The sequence below is a fragment of the Microchirus variegatus genome (genome assembly GCF_963457635.1).
Source record: "Microchirus variegatus genome assembly, chromosome: 15".
NCBI classification, from domain to species: Eukaryota; Metazoa; Chordata; class Actinopteri; order Pleuronectiformes; family Soleidae; genus Microchirus; species Microchirus variegatus.
The window spans coordinates 19,228,468-19,251,340 of record NC_139816.1 but is presented as its reverse complement, the minus strand read 5'-3'; the positions used below and the strand labels follow the sequence as shown (position 1 = coordinate 19,251,340).

The 22,873-nt window shown below is 40.2% G+C and overlaps 1 protein-coding gene across 1 annotated transcript in view; it reads right to left on the bottom strand.

Moving 5' to 3' along the window:
• vav3 (vav guanine nucleotide exchange factor 3) overlaps positions 1–22,873 on the bottom strand; it is a gene marked incomplete at both ends in the record, with an annotated part of 95,298 nt that overhangs the window by 11,248 nt on the left and 61,177 nt on the right. Inside the window, 12 exons of the mRNA XM_083901637.1 lie at positions 114–148; positions 825–890; positions 2,989–3,119; positions 5,809–5,827; positions 6,775–6,797; positions 9,214–9,305; positions 10,948–11,049; positions 15,709–15,818; positions 19,646–19,778; positions 20,329–20,414; positions 20,519–20,605; positions 21,683–21,751. Coding sequence (XP_083757763.1) covers positions 114–148; positions 825–890; positions 2,989–3,119; positions 5,809–5,827; positions 6,775–6,797; positions 9,214–9,305; positions 10,948–11,049; positions 15,709–15,818; positions 19,646–19,778; positions 20,329–20,414; positions 20,519–20,605; positions 21,683–21,751 — 953 coding nt within the window. The remainder of the gene's footprint in view (positions 1–113; positions 149–824; positions 891–2,988; positions 3,120–5,808; positions 5,828–6,774; positions 6,798–9,213; positions 9,306–10,947; positions 11,050–15,708; positions 15,819–19,645; positions 19,779–20,328; positions 20,415–20,518; positions 20,606–21,682; positions 21,752–22,873) is intronic.

Genomic DNA, 22,873 nt, shown 5'->3' with positions numbered 1-22,873 from the left:
TAATTAATTTTTAATGTGCACAGGTCCATACTGTGTATATGACAACCATGAGGAAAAAGGTACTTTTGGTGCCAAAAGGTTTAAGAGTAAGGAAACAGCTAAGGAGAACATACCAGGGTTGAGATGAGTAATCAACAGGCTTCGGAACCTGTAGAAGAAAATAAAAGTGGATTAAGTAAAAGCGGAAAAAAAAAAAAACCACATGATGTCTGTGTTGTTTTCAGGAGGACGCGTCTAGTCATCGGTATGACTTCCCATCAGTGCAGAAACATTGTGTGCTTGGCAGTGGTTCTGAACAACACTGTCTGGCTCTCATACAGAACAGGTTCCTTTCCAGTGTACGACCTCAATAAAGAAAGCTAAATGCTGCTCTTATCTTTACGACACTGTAGACAAGGTGATTACAGCCATCGCTTTTTATTGGTGGCCTCATATTTATGAAGCAGCTGGACAGAGTCTGCATTTTATTTTTCGCTAAATGGAACACGATAAGGCAGTGGTGAGGGGAAGACTTGCTATATACATACATACTATATTTATATTATATTATAATATAAATACACACCATCTTTCCAAGCCAAGTACTGCTCGTTCCCATATGCTTCAGCTCTTTGCTTCTCATTGATAAAGTGAATTTAAAAAAATCAACCACCTTTATCTCATAAAAGCAGCCAAGTTCCTTGTGTTCAGAACATAAAAAACCCGTAGGCTGTTTTTCATCTCATTCCAGGCAACCATTACTACATCGGTACTAAGTGCGTATGGATCAGCACTCGCTGTATCTGCAGGCCAAGAGGGAAGAAGTACAAGGAAGTGCTGCTTACACATGGGCAAGGCTTCACAGCATCGCTTGGGAAGAAGCCAACCTCTTTCGTCGACAGGATTTTGCCCTGTAACCAGAAAGATAATTGTGTTATGTATATTTGGCTGACAAATGCATAGTCCTAGTTCACTGTTGTAGACATAAATACTGGCAGGAATAGAGAAAAGGGCTAAGTTCCTTATTACTCCTGTGATAAAGCACCTGGTATTATCAGCACTGGGGGAAACTCAGTCCAAAATAAACAGGTGTTTTCTGGAGCCTTAAAAAAGAAGTTACCTCCTCCTGACACTGTGAGCTGCTGCTTTTGTTCTGTGAACTAACATGTTTAATTTATATGGGATAATAATTCAGTCATGGACGCAACAGCAGGTGTCTCCTACTCAGAGAAGACATGGTCATAAAAAAAGCTTTGTGTGGTCCATGAAAATTTCATACTTTTGAAATGTAATAAATATCTTGAGGGTGTTAGTAAAAATAACATTGCACTAAAATTGAAATTTGCAAGCTCCTTTGGAAGTGTTGCCAGTCCCACAAAATGCTATTAAATGTCCTCTCTTTCTCGCTCTCAGTGTGTAGGTTCAGTGTGCAATTTATTTTAGGACACAAATATAAAACGCATCTTTAATTATAAAGAGGGTTTGCTCAGTGCATTGTTGCTATGTTACACGAACAGGTGACTTATTTGTCCATCAACATTTTCTCTGAGCACTACTGACCTGATTGACGCATACAAGCACATTACACGTCAATGACGGGCCTTAACACATCAATACATTCATCATCATCATCATCATCATTATCAGAAGAAGAAGAAGCATTGTGTGAAATACACACACACACACACATATATATATTTATAATTAAATGACCTGGGGCTAGTGTGTTGTGCCCCCCACGTTGACTGGCGCACACACACACTGATGGAGTATGAATAAATTAAAAATAAAATAAAGTAGAAAAAATAAATAAATTCACATAAATAAAACAGCGCTGAGATTAGCAGCTTTTACACTTTCTTTCAGCTCAGGCAAACTCTTGGCTCGAGGATCACACGAATCCTCCGACTTTATCAATTTCTGTCCTTGTGTCTGTCCCACAATTACACTATTATTTTGTTTTATTAAACACAGTATGTAATTGCTGTGGCACGGGGTCTTTCAATCAAAATAATACAAATAAATAAAAAATAATAATGTTATTTTTTTATGTTGGATAAATAAGCTCATGTGTAATCTGTGTGTGTTTTTATGGGCAGGATCTGAGGAATACTGGGTATCACAGTAATGGTGAACCAGAGTTGATGTGTTTTCACACAGTGTCACAAGTCCGTTTGAATCCCTCCTTTTTTGCTGGATGCGTGGTCACCACTCTCGCTTTCCCCGCCGCTCCGGGTCTTGTTATCAGTGAAAAGTTGTGCTTTCTGCCGCATCCTTGCTAAGAGTGTGATAATGATTATGGATGCTAACGGTGACAGAGTGAACAGATGGCTGCTGTTGAATGAAATGAAATTACAGTGATCGATTCTATTTGTCACGCAAGCCCAGAACAGAAATGATTACGCTCTGCTGGCGACAAAAGAGATGGATATTGAATGTTTGCTGACTGCGGGGCTGTAGCTGCCTCCAGTGAAGCTTTTACACAGGGTTAATTGAATTTCTTTTTCACACTTGTCTCTGTTTTGTATTAAGTATTGTGAGATTTGTTGGTTTACTCGCCACATATACATTATGTATACAACACAGCACAAGTTAATGTAAATACAATGCCATTTTTCTAAGCTAATTTCATTCTGATTAATAATTAATTATTATCCTGTCACATATCAGTTAATGCTCACTAAATCAAACAACACACCTGCTCTATGACATCTACTGTACTTAAAGATATCTTAAACAGATAAGGAAGGTCTGACCCTGACCAGGCAATCTCAGAGCCCACTGGCTATCATCTGATGACAACACGCCTCTGGGGAAAACAGCCAATAATGCTCTTCAAATGTTAAAGGTCAAACTAAAATTGGAAAACAAGAAGGCTTCAGGCCCCGAATTCCTGTCCCTCGTATACAGATTCTGCATATTCAGTGAAGGAAGTGAGGGTTTTAAATATAGTAAATCTATTTGTTGGTCATGTATAACGTGTGATGAAGAGATAATGTGACATCTGACCTGCCACCAGGGGCTGTGAAGGTCGGCGCAGATCAGTTCAATGATGTCACCGGTCTGGATGCTGAGTGCTGGACCAGAAGCGGGGCTCGGCACACCAAAGTAGTTCCTGATCACCAGCATCTTGGGTAGACCTGAAAGAGGGACTGGGTTAGCTCCTGCTTAAGTCACAACAACACAACTAAGGTGGCTTTACATGTCAAAAATCAGTCTGAGCTCATTGTGCGGATCAATATTCAGTATTTACTGTAAAACATAATTTAAACCAAAACTTTAACTTTAAACCAGAACTGTACTTTTCTCAATCCTGTGCTATTATTAGTTTATAGCCCATAATTAAGAATGTTCTTCAAGGAACAATTGGTGGACCTCCAACAAGGAGGAGTAGGTCTTTGGCTGATTTTGTCTGTCTGACTGTGAGCAGACATATTTGAGGATGTAGGTTATAGCCCAAGAAATTATGAAACAGATTTTAGTGTTGATCCAGATATGAAAACCTGAGTGCTTTCTCTCAACAGTGCATTTAAGGTTGTTTTTTTTTTCTCTTACAGTGAATTTTAGTTAAAGTAAAAGCTTTATAATACAGATCGTAATCAGAACGACGGCTGAAGTGTCTTGAAAAGAAGAAGAGTTGCACAGGAGGAACATTCTAGTCTTGCAAATCTCTTTCTGTGAGACCTATATAGAAGGATATAAATGTGCACGTCTGTCAATTTAAAGGTGTGTCTTAGCTTTACTAAAGCACTTAGGATTACACTATAAGTGGTAATGAGAGGGCGTTTGCATGTATATACACACGTGCATGTGTATGCACACACACAAACACCTTTGTCACCTGTGGGCTGCCCTTGGTAATCATTTGGACTCATTATTCATTATCATGTTACAGATAGCACTGTGGTGCAGTGCTGCTTATCAGGCTCACAGATAAAAGATAAGTAGTAGTGACGTAGTTCAGTGCTGCACAACGTGCACAATCAGCTCTATTTTCTGAGATTTGATGAAAACATCTGCACTAAAGAAAAACAGAAACTAAGTAATGTTGTTGTGTTTCAGGATAGGCCACAATATTCAGTCAAGGTTTTGAAATGAAATGTTCTATATCTATATCCTATTTGCAGTAGATATATCCTACTATGTGTCCTATATATCCTCCACCTTTCTCTAAGCTACATTTGGAATGCACACACAGACTAATGGAAATCTACTGCTCCACGGGTGAAATATTGCATTGTCGTAAGAGTTTGCACAGGCGCTAAAGGAAGTGCATTTAAATCAAGCCGAACCAGTTTGCTGGAATGACCTCCACCTGCACTATTTGATTTTCAACACCCCCCATTATTTGCAGAGAAATTGCAGAAATTTAATTCTAATATATGTGTTATCAAGCGCCCGCCCATGCCGAGCAAACACGGTGCGTATGTTGCTTTGCATTGCAAGGTGCAGGGATACAATGCAAGAAAAAAGAGAAATTCAAGTGAGTGCAAGAAGAAAAGGCTGGAGCTAAAGGCAAATAATAGACAAGTCAACAACATTGTAGTGAAAGCAAACACATCTACAGCTGCCTGGCTTCTCTTTCAGGGTCTGTTCCAGCACTGCAGCAGCGAGACAGTCTGACATGTGCTAGCTTGCCTGAATAGGACTTCTAAAAGACACAAGGGCCGTGGAGAATCGAAGCCTGGGAGCAAGGATTGCATTCCTATCCACACAAGGACAAGCTATGTGTTAATGCACCTTTGAAAACAGACAAATAGAGCAGCGTCAAAATATTATGAAACGCCCTGAGCTGGGGCAATCAAACGCCTATTGATTTCAATGCATCTTCAGTCAAAAATGATTTTCTGCAGCATAATGGATGGAGGGGTGGAAAAAATGAGTTCTGAAACCAGGTTTATGAGAGATTAAATGCCCTTACACACACAGATACACTGGTTTCCATGACTTCAGAGGACAATGCATTGACTTACATTCATAATCTTAACTATAATTACTACTGGCGTAATCCTAACCCTAACCTCAGCCCCAACTTTAAAACATGACTTCACCTTAAAATGTAGTCATTTACATAAAAGGGACGTGTCCCATAAGAAAGACCCCATAAGTCCACACAATATGACTGTGTAAACAGATGTAGGTCCCCAAAACATAAGGAATACCAGGTACACACACACACACATACACACCACACAGCAACAAGATGAAACAAATAGCAACGTAAAGAAGCAGACATTTACTGTATTTACTGTACATTTCCACTAACTTTGCTTAGGGATTTGATGCAAACCATTCTGTTTACATGAGAATTCATCCTCATAGATTATCTCTCAGTCTTGGCTACAATGCTAAAATACAGGTAATAATATAACTTTCCTGTCTTAGTGAGCACAGTTACTGTACCCATAAAGATACCAGGAAGAAAAAACAGACAGTGGCAGCTGGAAAAAAAATGTGATGTGATGTGGGAAAGTTATTTTTTTTAAATTGGTAAAATGAAATAAACAGACAATGCTGCATTAAAAGTCCTACAACATAGGTACTGGACTAATAAGAAATTTGAGTCAAAAGTAATTAATAGTTTGTTTTTAAATCACAAAACAGATCATTTTATGTTTTTGAAGTCATTCAGACTCAATGAGATGCATCTTTGACCTGATTTTGTGACTCATTATTTTAGACTTTGTTAAATTTACAAAAAAAAAATCTGACCTGCACTAAACATGATAGTGTGTGTTAATCTGTTTTAGATCAGCAATACAAAGGAAGAAGAGAAGCTGCATGTGAAACAAGAATATCTGGTGTGGTGCTGTGCTCAGAGTTTCTCACCTGGATCTCGGTCTTTGCCCTGAAAAAATAAACAAACAAGAGAAAGTCACACTCTGATACAGGCGTGAGCATGCACAGCCAAATATACTGTAATGTGCACAAACATGACTCAAACATACTAACACACAAAGCCAGTGCATGCTCAGAATCCATACTGTGTAAACATGTGTTCGCAGGCCGCTGTAAAATCCATTTGCATGCAGCAAAGCCTGACACCACAACACAGTCAAAACACCCATCACATGCACTGATGCAGAAAGCAGATAATAACATTTTGTTAGTAAATAATGCAAAAAAACAATTTACAGCTCATGGCAGGTGAAGAGGATGCTCCAGTTATCAGAATTTCTACTGCGCCTTTCAAAAATAACAACAACTCAACACAATGTATTGTGTGAGACGAACAGCTGATCAACAAGTTTCTGCTACTTAAAAAAAACAAACTATGTAACAGTTTTCGTGCAAAAAAAGTGCTGAGCAGAGACAATTTTCACAGCACCTGTCAGCAGAAATGAACAAAGGGTAACAGTGAAGTAGTGATACACTCTATTTGAACCCTGTTTTGTTGATAAGACTGGATATTCGCTTAAAAAAAACTTACATATACTGCAATTCCAGCCACAGTTATGGGCATGACACTTAGTTTGCAGGCATAAGCTCTGTCTAATTTGGGGGAATTGTGCAGCAGCAAATCCAATCAATTTCAGAAGCAATAGAACCAACTCATGCTGTTTTTTTTGTTTTTTTTGCAAAACCGGGTGGGCTGCAGCAGGTAATAACAATTGGAGTCTCCTTTGTGAGTGGCTGCAGGAGAGAACAGTCTTCAAAGTGCAGCTAAGCTTTGGAGAAGGAGTGAACAGAAGACAGACAGTGTACACATCAACACATCAACACACGCACACACACGGAGAGAGAGAGAGAGAGAGAGAGAGAGAGAGAGAGAGAGAGAGAGAGAGAGCAGCTCACCTGAGTTCTGATGGAGACAGGATCTGAAAGAAGTTTGAGAACAGGCATAGTGAATTGCGGGTTAGCAGGTGCACGCAAACACTCGCACAAACTCGGCGGTACAAAGCAGCACTCCCTCATTAGTGCTGAAGTCGGACGCTCGTGTTTGACCGTGGCTCGCTTTGTTTTGCTGTGCTGCCACTACCTGACAGCAGGCGTAGAGGAGGTAACGAGGCAGAGAGGTGGAGAGGGAGTTGTAGGGGGGGGCAGACCTGAGGTTTTGCTCCAACAATTTCTTTCATTGGCTCCCTGAGGGATGGGTTACACCCCCTACGCACATACAAACACACACACACATACTGCTGTACCTGTGCAAGCAGCATAATTACATAAACACACACATACTTGCACACACGCAAGCTGGCAGAGAGTCACTGTACATATAGTGCTTGTGTGTGTGTGCGCGCGCACATTAACACACGCCTCAGCAGGCATGTTGTTCTTCCAGTGAACTTTAACCCGTTACACAAACACACAGCGAGACAGCTGATAACAGAGACAAATACGGACCAACAATGGCTTATCTCTGACACACACTCACACACACAGGCCTGTGCAGCGATGCACATTTTTTCTGCGCTTGTCCACTTGCAAGTTTTACGAGTTCAAGCTGCAGAGCGTCTCTTTAAACATTAACAAGTCGACGCTGGGGTGAATAGCTTTTAAACATGAACACATGTTAGGTACAAACCACTGTCACATGAGTTTGCACAATGCTTTTTCAGCATCAACACGACTCTGTTTGTCAGTATGGCAGTGTTTTGTTTCCCACGCTCTACACAGAGCGCCAGCGAATGATCACAGCTTCCCAACACCAAGAAGCACCTACGTATGAAAAGTTTGGATTGCACTGCTAAAAAATGTGCGTTCTGCCAACAGAATATAAAGCAAATCAAGTGCCAGCATCAGCAAAACAAATTACTGCTGCTGCTGTTTACTGCCCTGTGCAGCTCCAATACAGATAAACAAATTACCATATAAAGACCAATACAGTATATGCATCTGTTTGTTTGTATTAATGTTTTAGAGTGAGTAAAAGCTGAGAGGAGATCAAAGCTGCAGTGTTTTGGTAATAGGTGATACACGGTGAAGTTTCAGATGCTACTTTTGAAAATAGTTCTACACTTGAGTCTGCTACTGAATTGTTTGGCCCTCACCCCTGCTGAGGATGAATACTGTGCGGAGTAATGAGAGGGGGAATTCAAACCGACATCCCAGGTCCTCACAAAGCCGTGCTCTCCTGCTGCCGGTGTCACCAAAATCTACTCAGGTACACACTGTGCACAGGTGGGCCTGGCAGTGGCGTTATTGCCTCTGTGACCTGACAGCACCATGACAGATGCCAGGTCCAACAGGAGCTGGCAGGTTGCCATGGGGAATACAAACACACACAGACACACACACATGCACACACACACAAACAGTGCCGCATAGTTTTATAGGTACAGTGTGTGCAAGGCTGTGACAATAAAACCTGCACAGTGCTACGAAAACACAAGCATGCACTTTCAAAACCTACTGTAGAAAAAGCTCCACAAACAGAAAGTGTGAATTTAGTTTCTCAACTCCTAATTCTTCTTGCTCACACACACACACACACACGCACGCACGCACGCACGCACGCACGCACGCACGCACGCACGCACGCACGCACGCACGCACGCACGCACGCACGCACACACACACGCACGGAGGACATGCTAAGCTGGTTTCATTCCTCAAGTCAGAAGTTTTCCCTCCATTTCTCTCAGAGCTGTCAGAGCTCCTGCATCAGGTGCTGAATGACAGTTGCACAATAGGGGCATGATAAAAAAAAAGAAGAAAAAAAGTGGAGTTTCTTAAAACTCCTCAGAAAAGCTACTATTAAACTTTGGGGAGCCGTGCAATGGTGCAGAGTGACTATGCCTTTTAGGTGATCTGAAGTGTGGAAATCATCCAGGGAAGCACAGGAGCTTTTTGAATGAAAATCTGTAGTACTGATCGAATACTCGCGTGTGTGACCTTGGTCTGAAAGAATAAGAGCACGTCTACCCGTCTTATCTATTTAGAACAAACTCACTGATTCCCTCATGTTCTCTTTCCCTTTTCTCCCACTTCCTTTTCAAAATGTCACTAATATCAATCACATTGCAGAAAATCTCCCTCATAGCCCTAATTAGTCACATGAGACACTCGTACATCAGGTTTTATGTGCAATTATGTGTCATCTGTCATTATGTTCATGCTGCTATAAAAGTTGCTGTTCACACAATTAGATTTAATGTCTCCGTGACAAAATCTCGCATGCAGGTTGTTAGTTGCAGACTGGATGTGACTGATATGAGCAATAAAGTCAAAGGCTGTCATAACTTTGGAGACTAAACTGGGTTTATATATGTGTGTGTGTGTGGGGTGTGTTACCTGTTTTTCCACAGCAGCCAAAGCGGCCCAGGCATTCTTTATGGGCACCTAGACCACACTTGGAGCACATGTAGCCTTGGTTGAAGACTCCTCTGCAGAGAGAACAGGAGTGAAATGCATCAAAATCATGTTACAGAAACACTGCACGCTGGCAGGCAGTTTAAAAGTTTAGTATCAGGCATGGACAGCTTCTGGAAACCGACAGAGCCACAGTGTTTTAGAGTGAAATGTCTTTACAGTGTCTTTTTTGTGTCCAATACCAATATAACAAATGTAAATGTCCACCAATACTGATATCAGTCTGATGCAATCTATTACTTCTTTTGAATAATGTTTATAAGACTTTAGTCTTGACGCATTTACTAGACCATCACATGGTCCTTGACATACAATGGTGGTGGTGGACATGTCTTTAAAGCACATGGTCTGACTTTAGTGAAGCATTTACATCATTATAAGGGTTTATAACTCATATCAGATGTTATCTTTTTCATATATCTGAGTCGGTGATTTTGGCCAATACTGCATTACTACATGATCTGGAGTAACTTTTGTGATCCTTCACCATTTAATCTGCAGTTGCAGACTCTCAACTTTGTTAGCTTCAGTGCAGGTACATCCTCCAAGACTGGATTTAAATCTAGGATGTTTCTATGTAGCAACATAATTCCCCCCTTTTACCAAAGATGAAATGTAACCTCTGGCTACTACTACTACTGGAACAATAATCAGCTAATATCGCTCAGAAAAAAAAAGTCAAAATTCTTGGTGCGCATGCACAGCAGTTTGTAGCTCCGTTTCCTGTCTCATTTACATCACCATCTCATGGGCCCTTATTAAAATAAAATGAAAAAGAAGCTACTTTGTTCTTCTCCCCAGCTAATTGTCCGTTTAACCTCAGAGAAAACTGTGCAGCTTTAGTCATCTTGTTGCCCGGTTCAGACGTTTAGTATGTGTTGCATTAGTCAGAAACTCATATCACACGGATTACAATCTTATTACAGCTTGTACATTTGCTTGAGGTGGAACTGGTAAATGTTCCTTAGATATAAAGAGTCTTAAAATCTGAGAGCACTAAAGAAATCATACAAGCAATGAGATTTTCATTTTAAAATCACAGAATAAGAGTTAATCACCAGACTCCTGACTCATGGAGTCGTTGCTATTTGCTAGTAAGATAATGCGTTTCAGTCCTCTAAAGCGCAAATACTGAAAACAAAGAAATTGTTATAATGAAATATTCAAGACCGAACAATGGCTCTTCCCAAAATAATCAAGAAAATAGCAACATCCTCAGTAAGATAATGAAAAGCAGCACTTCAAAAGGATTTTTTTTTTTTTTTTTTTAAATCACCACTGCTTTATTCTCATTTTTCTCAAGCTATATCCTGAGATGGTGCTTGTGAACTCGATGCCTGCGCCTGTATATTCACAGCACAACACCTTGAGGTAGAGCCGAAGTGTGACAGACAGACATCTGGAGGTGAAACCACTCACTCGCTCCTGCTGTGAGACGAACCATGAGGGCAGTCCTCTCTGTGCCAGTATCATTCAGAAAATTCAAAAGGAACGTATGTAACTAAGGCACATGTGCGAAGGGAGAAAGGGGTGAAGCAGAAGTGACAATTAGATTATTTGGCTCCAGTGGAGAAGAAGGTGGTCTTTCAAAAGGAGTCCTGACAGTATGTGGAAGAGAAAGGGTGTCTTTGTGTGTGTGTATGACTGGCCTCTTACCTTAGCAGCATGTGGCAGGAGTTGCAGGATGTGATTTTGTCAAAGGTATGCATATGAAACTCATGCAAGTTGTTGTTGCCATTCTCAGGTCGAATGTTGGATCTGCACAAGACACAGCACACACGTACATTTGTTTCCGTTGCTAAAATGTTACAGGTCAGTAGAGAAGATCCGAACAAACGCTTAGTCAAATTCCACTGTATCGCTGCGAAAATCTATTGTATCTCTGTAATATTGCTGCTGAACAATAACGGCAGAAAAACAACCTCTTTGTTTTGCATATTTAGTCGTATTAGGAACAAATGTAGGTGTATTAGGAACAAAGGGAACCTAAGTATCAACAATGAGGGACCTGAGAGACTTAACTTGGTAATCCATCACAGAAAACCACTGTCACCAAATGCTGTGGGAATGCAGTACAGTACAGTATTTCCAGAAAATTATATTTTTTGTGTTGAATTAAAGCTGCTCTGATATAATGTAGCACGGAGTGCAGTCGTTGGATGTATCACAGCAAGAATATTCCTCGATTTAATACAGGTTTAACTGTGTAGAGTTTGCATGTTCTCTCTGTATGTGGGCGGGTGATGTTCTGCGCTTACTTTGGTTTCCTCCCAAGGTCCAAAGACACACAGATTTTAAGACAGAAGTGTGAAAATGTGTCATTTGTTATACGTCTATATGATAGGCTGATCCAAAGGTCTATCAATCTATAAATAGAACCAAATTAGTACTAAAATCTTGCAGATACTGCTTACTATAGGCAAAAAATCTGAACAAAAGCATAACACATTTACAGTATAACTAAACAATACTACAGCACCACAGTAAGTCACACTTCTTTGAAGTGCGAGGGAGAGAATTTCAAGTAGACGGGCAGAGTCTGCTGGAAGTGAACACAAGAGGTCTTTACGGTCCCTTGGGACATAGAAGTGTGTGTGTGTGTGTGGGTGCATGTAAGAAAGTAAGGGGAAAATAATCTTCCCATTTGCCTGCAGCACAGCGACTCATTTATTCTGAATTTGTTCCTTTGTTTCATACTACTTCAATAGCGAGAGGTGAGAACAGTGTTACGTAAGCTTTTTTTTTTGCTTAATATGCACAGGTGCTGCTGAAAAAATTCACATAATTACACTACAGGGTCTTCTCAGGAAAATGAATGAAGACAAACGTGGCTGCGATGGACAGAAGGAATGGCCCCAAGTGTCCTCTACTGCACACAGGGGTCACTCGATAATATACAGTATCTGCTTTTCGGAGAGGAAAGAGGGTCCCAGATGATGTGATAGGAAATCTGCTCCTCTCAGGTGAACTTTTAAATCCCACACAAGGAGGATCAACCACATGCAGGACCAAATAATCCTTAAATGAAGACGAAGGACTGTCTGCACAATGAAGGCTCCCTATGTGGATTTTATTTGGCCACACCAGTGATATTTTCCAGATAAGTTCCAGCTGCGGGATCTTCAAATTAAATCTACCTAGTTTAGTTTAGGATATTTATTGTACACATTAATTGCATGAAATCCAGAAAGAAAAACTAAATCTCAAAAAGCATCATGAGAGGTCAAGAAGACACCGGCTACACATAACCTAACTAAAAAAACAACAACTACCTGCTCCTACCTCTACAGTGATGGTGAATACCATGATCTCTTCATTTCATGAGATGTTTTCTATCACTCACAATATTGTGCTATCACATGAAAAGTTATAAACACCGGCTTTTACCATCAAATAAAATTAATTACCCGTGAAAGACAGTGGATTTGTTGCTGTGTTGTTTTGGAGACATAAACAACTCTGATCCTCTCTGTTTTCTCTCCGTTTGTCTTTTTCCTCCACTGATGAGACTTTGTTTGGTCCCAAAAACACAGCTTGTATTTGGAGGATGTTAAATGCGACCTCCTTTAAAGTCTTTGTCTGACTTTGCTCTGATCTCCTTCACTGGAGTTCATTTATCCTGCTGAATTTTAGTCGAGAAGCAAACGGTGGGTGGTTTGGAAGTAAAGGTGGCACAAGAAAAACACAACTCTTCCCAGATCAGTTACCATAAGCAGCACTGTTAGGAGCATGTCATTATCCGGCACAACATCTCTGTTCTCACAGGCGGTTTGAATCAGTCTGATGTTAATCAACCAAACCAGGTGTTTCCAACGTCTCTCATCACACCCAACTTGGACTTCCTGATCTTCCTCTTCACTTCCTGTTAAATTCTGCTGCTTTGTTTTCCACTTAATTGTTTTTTTCCTTGTCTGTTTAATTTCTGGAATTGCATCTGCTTAAAGCTGCAGTGCGTGCACTGTAGAAAGCTTGCTCTGTCAAGCAATACTATCAGACCTGAGTGAGGCTGCGTTTGTGTTGTATATAACAGCAGCAAAAGGGCGAGTGGGGGCAAGAAGCATTATTAGTGTCAAACTGCTGAACCACCAGGTTTTTTTGAGCGGTAGATTTCACTCGTCAATCTGTTCATGGGCACTTTTGTATTTTCAGTCCAACCAGTTCGCAGACATCTCACATTACTAACACAATGATGCTCTTGCTTCCATCTGTCTTGAGATAAATCAAATGACTTCCTCTGTGTAGTGCAGCACTGCGACCTAAAAGGAGTCGTGTGGAGCTTTAATCACCGTTGTGAAAACTCATTTGACAGTGGCTTGACTCCAACTGACGTCTGTTTACATTCGGAAGTTTTGCCGATAGTCCTGTGTATTCACAATTAGCTGATCCCATCACAGACTAAAGGATGCTGTAGAGTATTAAGTTGAAGTAAATTAGGTGGTTTAGTGACAGAAACAGCTATCATCAATCATCAAATTTCCACATTTAGAGCCAAACTAATACTGCGACTGCTATGACTAATGTGTCCTTCCTGCTCAGTTTCCCCACCAGTTCACCTGCAACTGGTCCACTCATCAACACACCTTCTCTGCTGTACTTAAATCCTGCTCTTTGTGTCGTAGCTCTACGCATCACTGTAGTGCAGATAATACAGAGGGTTTTTACCCTCATCTTGTTTATTGATCCTGGTTAATTGTCTGTTTAGTGCTTCTACAGATTCATCACTGGCTGCTTCCCTGATTTGCTCCACCGTGCTCATTTCCTGCTGCACCTGTTTCTGCTGCTGTACTGTAGAGCCATCTTCTCTCCAGAGTCTGTCCTGACCCAGCTACATGAAACATCTGCCTTGCCTACCTGTGTTTCACCTCTGAGACTCTCTTCTACATTTCTAACTGCATTGAGCTCAGCACTGTGGTGCTCCTGAGGATTGTCATTAAATGGTTACCACAGTAATTACAATTGCACTTGCTGAAGGTTTCAAAACCAGGCAGGATTCCTCTGCGTCTGCAGCCTGATGCGTTTTGTTAATGCACTTGTCTTCACCTTATCATGAGGTAACTTGACACAAAAAGTTTCTCATGTGACACACAATGATTAATTAATACAAAATCATGCAGGTATTGCAGCTCGGTGTGTGTTGGTAGAAAAGGTTGTAGCCTAACAGGAATAACTGGTAATCACACACAAAAGTTTGGCAGGACTCTTAATGTTTCTGGGACACGTGTTTTCTGAGTTAACTGTCCAGCTGCTGCAGCACAACTGTCTTAGTATGAGGTGGCGTTTCTTTCACTTCATAACCAGCCCCTAATCAGCTGAGTGATGCAGTGGTTATCAGTAACCACGATGCAGTAGTCATCGTGCTTGTCTACAGCTAACTCTAACTACAGTGCACAGAGAGGGAACATTGACTGCCAATGTCTCTCTGGAGCCAGATTCACGAGACAAGTTTCTGTAAAGTAGTCCTGATTAAAGCGATTCCAGTTTTTTTCATGTTTGGAGATAAAGGAACAAAGTCATGTCTGACCCACGGCTCCCCACTGTTCGCCCAACTGTCACCCAACCCTTTTTTTTTCTCAATTCAGAAAATACAGTCCCTGTCAGTGAAGAATCTGAAGGGTTGATCAGTTAATTTCTTCCGTCTGTGAGATAAGATGTTTCATTTATCACTTCAGGTGAAGCAGTTACGTTAATTTGCACATTTAATATTTGCACCTTGCAGTTTTAAAGAGGCTTTTAATTATTTTATTCTCATGCCTGTGGCATATGTCAATCTTTTTTTAAGGATTTGCTCTTTGAAATTGTCGTGTATTATTATATCCAGCCAATTTTATGACCTGATTGTTGCCCTGACTTGGTTTTCATGTTGAGTGATTGTGCATTTGCATATAATAGCAGGTTTTTCTTGTGTCTTTTAAATGCATTGCATTACATTTGTGACTTTTCTCTCCAAGTGGGAACTCTAAATGAGTAAACTAAGGGTTTACTAAGTAAAATAAGTGCAAATTTGACAATATTATGCCTACAGTAAGTTTACCATTTACACATGTGCATTACAACTCCTTAAACATTCAGTCACAGGTATCTGGAACTCAAAAATATAGTATTTCACATCATTATTCGAAAGTTTCACAAATTCATACTGGAGGCCAAATTGGACTCTTCCAGGGAGCCGGTTCTGGCCCGCGGGCCGTATGTTTGACTCCCCTGCAGTGCTGTAATGTAACCATGGCAACACTTGTTTATCAGTTTTTAAGGTGTTCTTATGCCAAAGTTAGTGTAACTCATCAACTTGCCAGACCTGAAGAACAAGACGGACTGTGTGTTATGTTGTGATGGTTTTGGCAGAAAAAGAGACGCACACTGTAATCACACCGTCACACACTGACAGAGAACACACACACACACACACACACAACTCACATGGCCATGCCAAACTGCTCCAGCCACTTCTTTTTCAACTCTTTGGTCTTGAAGAAGAATTCAAAGCCGCTCTGGCCCTGGTTGTGAGTGAGGTAGAATCCATAGGACCACTGCAACAGGAAAGAAAAAAAAGAAAAACAGAAACATATTTGAGATTGAAAAAAACAATACCACAACTGAGTGTAAGGCAGAGGGAGCAGGAGGTGGCAGGAGCTGAGCGAGAGAGGATGCAGAGAGAGACAGATGGAGACAAAGAGATGCAGAATGAAAGAGGGATGACTCGGGGGAGTAAACACGAAGGCTGATGGGTTGGAGAGCAGCAGAGCTGACAGAGCAGAGAGGAAGAGTATGAAGAAGAGGAGGGAATGAGCGCGGGGTAGCTGTGCCATTTAACTGCTGGACATCAGACAGCATGCACAGAGCGGAGCAGTGAGTGAGCCTGTAATCAGCTTCTGTCAGCCATGTCAAAGGCTAAATATTAGTCTCTTAGCCTCTGTGTCAACAAATGCCTCTGGTTTTTTTTTGTTCTTGTTTTTAAAAAAAAATAAAAAAACATCACTTAAACAGATGCGTGTGAGATGCTCTTTTTACAGCTTCTAGTTGCGGGTTTGAACTTCTCGCACTCCGCTTGCGAGGCTTAATACGTGCCACGCTCTCACAGTGCTGTCAGGGAACGCGAAGCAGCTCTTCTTCTCTGTTGAACGGTAAGAGAAAGGGAAGGCAACGCTCTGCAGAGCCATTCCCAGCGGACACAGAGGCCTCCGCTTCGCAAATATATTGTCTAGCTACCAATTTGTAGAGAAGGATGAGGTGTTTGTCTGTGTTTCTGTCAGTTTACCTTTATTTCTACCAAGGTTGCCTCTACAATATACACATCCAGATGAGAAACGTAACGTATTCCTCTCCCGATCTTCCGAAAATGCGGTTTACCCGAACTTTGCTCTTGTTTTTCACGGTCAATAAGAGTTAAATGCATTCCTCATTAAATATTATCACGTTTAGGGTGAATGATGGCGAGCTTGTTAGATTGGAGGTATTTCTTTTCTCCTCCACATTACCATTCATTTGGAGTCATGCCTCTGGCAGATCTGAGTGCAATATTCCCTCCTTTAACTCTGTTGCTATCGACAAGTTGGTGGCAAGTCTTCGTCATCTCCCGGGGGAAATATTTGGCTCTTCAGCTGAAAAATCCTCTACATGTTTTGTTGGTTACTTTGTCTGCAGTGTGGTGCAGTGCAGGTTGTATACAGGCTCTCTGGCCCCATTTATTCACAGCCTGTGTTAAAACTAATATGCTGTACGTGATGCACTTAAGGAATAATGTAGATTAGCTGTGTGATTATTCTATACTACTATCTGAGTTTCTTCATATAGGTGTAAATCTACATCTGCCTGTTATTTACAAAATGATTGTTTCCTGGGACACCTGTAATAGCATTACTCACTTTGATTGGCAATATTTTCTACAACTTGATTCTTAGGGGGCGTCCACACGGTGAATACGCATACTTTATTTGTTGTCCACAAGGAGGCAGCATTTTAGGGGACCTGACATTGTATTTTTGAAAACGCTTCCCAGAGTGGAAAAATCTCGCGACAACGTCATATTCCAGACAGCTAGATGGATCTTACTAATACGGCAGAATTGTGCATTCTATTTAAGTATTTAGGTTTATGACAGAAAGTCGGTAGAGTTGTTGCTAGCCGTTTAAAAAAAAATAAAAAATTAAATAAAAAGTCACCGGGGTCTGTAAAGTCGCTAAATATGCACAGGGAAAAACGTAAAAGTAACAGACATTATTTCCCTTTCTTTTCCCCTGGCTCGATTCATTCTACTCCAGAAGCTACTACTACTTTCTGCTGCCGCCAGCGAACGGGATGAGGCCAGGGCGGAAACGAGGACTCTGTCATCACCAAGTCTCTGACCACAACAGCCTTCAATACAGACTGCGACAAACCCAGTGATCCAGTTGGATCCTGGCATTTAAAGAATTTTTACTCTTTATTTTTTTGTAATTATGTATTGTGTGTTTTGGGTAACATCTACTGCATGTCTGTCCATCCAGAGTGTGGATCCCTCACCTGTGGTTCTCCCAAAGGTTTCTACCTCTTTCTTATCTTTCTTATCTTCTTATAATATATATATAAATAACATTTGATTTGATTTGATTTGATTTCTGTCTCAGTTTCCATTATTATATCTAATGTATACAACACAACGTCTTCTTCTCTGTTTTTCAGAAGGAAATGATCGTGCACATTTCGTGCCGTTTATGTGTGTGCAAGTAACAGCTTTCATCTTTAATATGATGCTGCAAAATAGTTAAAAATAAAAAAAACACTGTTAAATGTGGTGGAAAAAGCACAAACAAAATGACTGAAGACTCTTTCCTGTTGATGCTTGTGTTGGGAGTCCCCCCCCCCATGTAATTCATTTTACACTCTTGCAACATGTTGGAGATGGGCGGTGGGAGATAACTCAATTTTATGAACCTGCATCTCTGATAAATTGTTATAGCTGCTCATTATGCTGAAATAATCACGGTAATTGGATTGTCTGGAGTCCAACTATCTTTGCTGACTCAGTCATTACGAGACGAGAGTAATTAACGTAACACTTCCCTCCATTGTAGCCAATTAGATCATCTCAGATGCTTGTTTTGTGTTCTTTCATTTTGCAGTACGTTAACACGCCATTATTATTTTATCATACAAACAGATATATTATTTATAATAGTGTTTCATCCCAGGCCCAGCACATGGGGACAGCAGTGACATGGCAAGAGTGAAATGAGAATACATGTTGAGAGTCATCAAAAGCTGCTTCACCTGTTGTGAAATCACTGCCAAACACAGGGGGAGGGGGGGGGCACTGCTTTTGATAAAGGTGATGGTACGTCATAAAATTAAAACTTAAAATACTGGAGGCACAGACTCAAGATTATAAGTGGCTCCAACAAAGAAATCAAAGCCTAAAAGAATAACATTTGAGATTTGAATTACACTTTCCACTCAGCGGTAGCAAGAAATCGACAAATAAATAATTTAACGGCACAAAAAAATATTCAGATTCAGAATTATCAGAACAGTGTGTTATAAGAAATGTGTTTTACTATTTTGTGCAAAGATGACAAGGAAACATTCTAAGGAAGGGAATTGAGAAAAAAAAAAGCTGCCATCTTTGTTTCTTTTTGACTCCAGCTTGGATTAATTGACACATATTTTTCTGAACGCCTGAGGAACTTCTTTAATGTCTTTATCTCCGCTTTTGAAAATGAAAAAGAACAAGATCACAGAGATGTGCTGCTGCCAAAGACGGAGAGCGACACGACTGAAGGACGCGCCAGTGTCTTTTGTTGAGGTGAATGCCACATCTGAAACTGGACTAATGAGCAAAATGGATCCAAACATAAATGTCCAATAATACTCTAGTTATTCCCAAAGTATGGGCTGCAGCTCCCTGGTGGGCTGAGAAGGTACTGCAGGTCAGCAAAATAAAGGATGCAAAGGATTTTAAAAAGTGTTTGTGCCCTAAAGTAAGAGAAATATTGAGTAAACTCAACAAGCAGGTGCTGAATAAACATAAAGTCTAATCACCTTTGTTAAGGTTTCCTATTTAAAAAATAGGCATTTCAAAATGCATATGTTAATTTATATGGCAATTAAGTAATATCTAATTTAAGTTTTTGTTGGGCCACAGAGGATGAGTTGTAAATCGGCCGCAACCTTCTTAACTTTATAAATAGCTGCTCTACAGTATGTGAACTCTCATCTCATCAAGTTGTGTTGTTGTTGTTTTGTTTTTGTTTTACATTACCTGACTTTCCCATGCATGTGCGTCAATACCCACAGCTTTTTCCTTCCTGGAATTTTGTGTGAAGCTATTCAACGAAAAAACGGTATATGCATCTGTGTGTGTGTGTGTGTGTGTGCAGACCTTTCGGTTCTCCTTGTCCGACGTGGGGTTGTTGGTGACCTTGAAGAGATGCAGGTCGATCACCTCTTTCATCTCGTAGTTGTCTCCGCGCCGCTTACAAACGATCACCGCAGCGTCGAAGAGGAAGATGTGCCTGTGGTTCAAACAACACAACGTCGATGGGAGCAAACGAGAGAGCGAGAGAATTGATATTTTCTCGACTGAATGCACATTGCAAGAGGTGAATCCTCTTAACCTTAAACCTACAACATGCATTATTCTTGATAGTATAAATCTCATTTATTATACATGAGCGGCCAGTGTTTGTTGAAACACTGTGGTCATAATTAAACAATCCCTGGAAGGTTCTATGGATGTATCCAAATATTCTGAGTCTGCTTCTCTGGATTCTGTGTTTGATTTACAGAAATGTTCCTGAGTCTTGAGGTTAACATCACTGTAAGACACAGTGGAGAGCATATTCTGACTAATGGTAAAGTCCACAACTTCAAACACAACCATGTTTAATTTATTGGTAAGGGTACAAACAAAAAAAAAACAACTGGTTAAAAACAAAAAATGTTACGTGTCACATGCATGTGATTGATTACGGTGTAATTCAGCCTCAGTTTAGCTTGAAGTTAAAACAACAACAACACCTCGAGTCAGTCCGTCGACTAGCACATGTCAACGTGACAACTCACCTGTCCTGTTTGGCTCGTTTGTCCACCGAGGCAACCCGTACCTCCCCGTCTCCTTTGGGTCTCCCGTAGTTACGGAGAGGCTGATTCTGCAGAGAAGAAGGAGAAAAAAAAAAGGAAGAAAAGAGAATGAATAAAAGTCAAACAAATAAATTCTCAGGTTAATATCAGCTGAAGAATCAGCGTGTCTTACCAAGTTTTCAATGGATTTCTGATACTGATCTATCTCCCGCAGCGTCTCATTGTCTCGCTTCACTTCGTTGACATACTGAGCCAAATCCTGCAAAAACAAATCACAAACAGAGGTTGTTTTTTTTTCTGTTGGTTTATTTACATTTTGCATGAACACACATTTACCCACACAAACTCCAACTTGCTAAATAATATAATTATATATTATTTATTACTTATATTCTTTTGAAGTGCTGTCCACATGCAGATTTCTTCCCTCAGCCGTGACAGAGGAAAGAGTCCTCTAAGTTTCCATTTGAGTTGTGCTTTTTTTTTTTTCTCTCTGACTCTCTCTCTCTCTCTTTCTAAAATAAACTTTCTGCTGAATCAGGCTTGCAAACCCAGCTTTCTTATGACATGATGGAGCCATGCAAATAAAACAGAAGTGTTCTTCAGGTGACTTATAAGTGCTGTATTCAGTGAAATATTAATAAGTCATCTATACGGTCGTAACCTTGTCCAGAGAAACACAAAATGTTACAGTAATGGCTCGTGTTTATTGTGGTAAATAATTAACTGCACATACATTTCAAAATAAAAAAACATGTTGTTGTGTTAAAACTAAGACAAAGGTCATAATATTTTCTTACAGATTTTTGCCACATATGGAAATCAAATTTTTTCATCAGTTGACCAGAAGTCATTTAAAAATTAAAAGCCCGTAGAGATGAATTGTCTCGTTTTCGAAAGGTTCCAAAAATAACCGTACAGCACATTAACAAATCATACAGTGAGTGACACAGTCATGAGACATATTTACATCCACAATGACTCTAATTTCCCCACCCACACGTCTCAAAAAACCCACAACAACCACTCTAACTAACTAGTGGTTTACCACAGGAATACGAGAGGACGAGAAAAACTGAACTGCCACTAACCCTTTGTGCTCAGTAAACCCTAAGTGTGTTCTAAGGGTTGTGCATATGGGGTTAAATGTTGTTTTACATACGATGGATAATTAAAATGGATTCAGTGAGAGGAATGTTCTTTAACATGACACCATGAGAACAGGAAAAAAAAGTTTGTTCTTTGACATGAGCACACACCCCAATCACCTTTTTACATTGACAGAAAACGTCTTACTGTACATGCAAATCATGATGCTGGGTAATGCGATATGTACCTTCATGGCGTCCAGTGCTTTTCGCAGGTTGCTCTTGTCTGTGGAGTCATGAGTGTGTTTCACCAGCTCCTGTCGGACAGAAACATAGTCAAACATAAACGGTTAGTTAGTTACATGTTACATGCGTTTTAGTCTGAAAAGTAAAACTATACTCCATCACCAGTTGGGTGAAAAAGATAGGACTGACAATGACATTTAAAAATTAAATATATTTTATGTTTGGGTCACCACCGTTTAGATTAACAGCACATCGTGATCAGTGAGTGATGGTTGTTTTGGTTCAATGTAAGTAAAGATGGGAGCTTTTATTTTTATTACAGTAAACAAGACAAGGAGCCAAACAGCTTTGAATCAGACTAGAAACATGAAGCATGTTGTCTTGTCTCTTTTGTTGTTGAGTCAAAGTCATGATTCATTTTGTATTGCATATTTTTGTAGCGATAACTATGCAGAAGTCACTTAATACACTGATTTTATTATATTTTTGTTCATAAAAATGAGACAAGCACGCTTTGAACTGTGGCTATTTACAAATATTTCACAAATTCAATCCAATCTTTTGCACAGGTGTGTTTTCAGTTGGTGTAAATAAAAAATAAAAATCATCTGATCGTTTATAGGTTGTGCTGGAAAAAGGGATACAAGACACTCTTTATTTATAGGCTCTGTACAGTATATATACGTTTTAACATGGTGATGGAAAAAAGCAGCCTACATGTATATGGTCTGTGTTCTAAGGATTAAAAAGCATCTGCTGTTGCAAAATGAGTCAAATATAAATGCTATTTCAAGAAGACACGGATGTAAGAAACACAAAACCTTTAGTTTTTTTTTTTTTACTTGAAAGTCAAAGTAAATGTGGTTTTCAAAAGGGAGGCGGTGGTCACAGTATGTAAGGATGAGTCACAAACCAACAACAACAACAACAACACGTATAAATGCATAAACTCTGTTGCACATTCCACACACGTGGGAGCGGAAAGCTTTGGCTCGAGATACGGGATGAAAACAAAGGTGACTGCGAAAAGAATTCTGTGTGTGCATGTGTGCGTGTGTCTTTTCTGGCATAAAAACGGCAGCATCTAATTTCTGAAGAACTGGAGATGTTTTAGGGCTAAGATTTGAATTGTGGTTAACCCACACGGCACGGATCTAGGGTAAATTGCTGTGGGAATAATGCTTATGTTTATA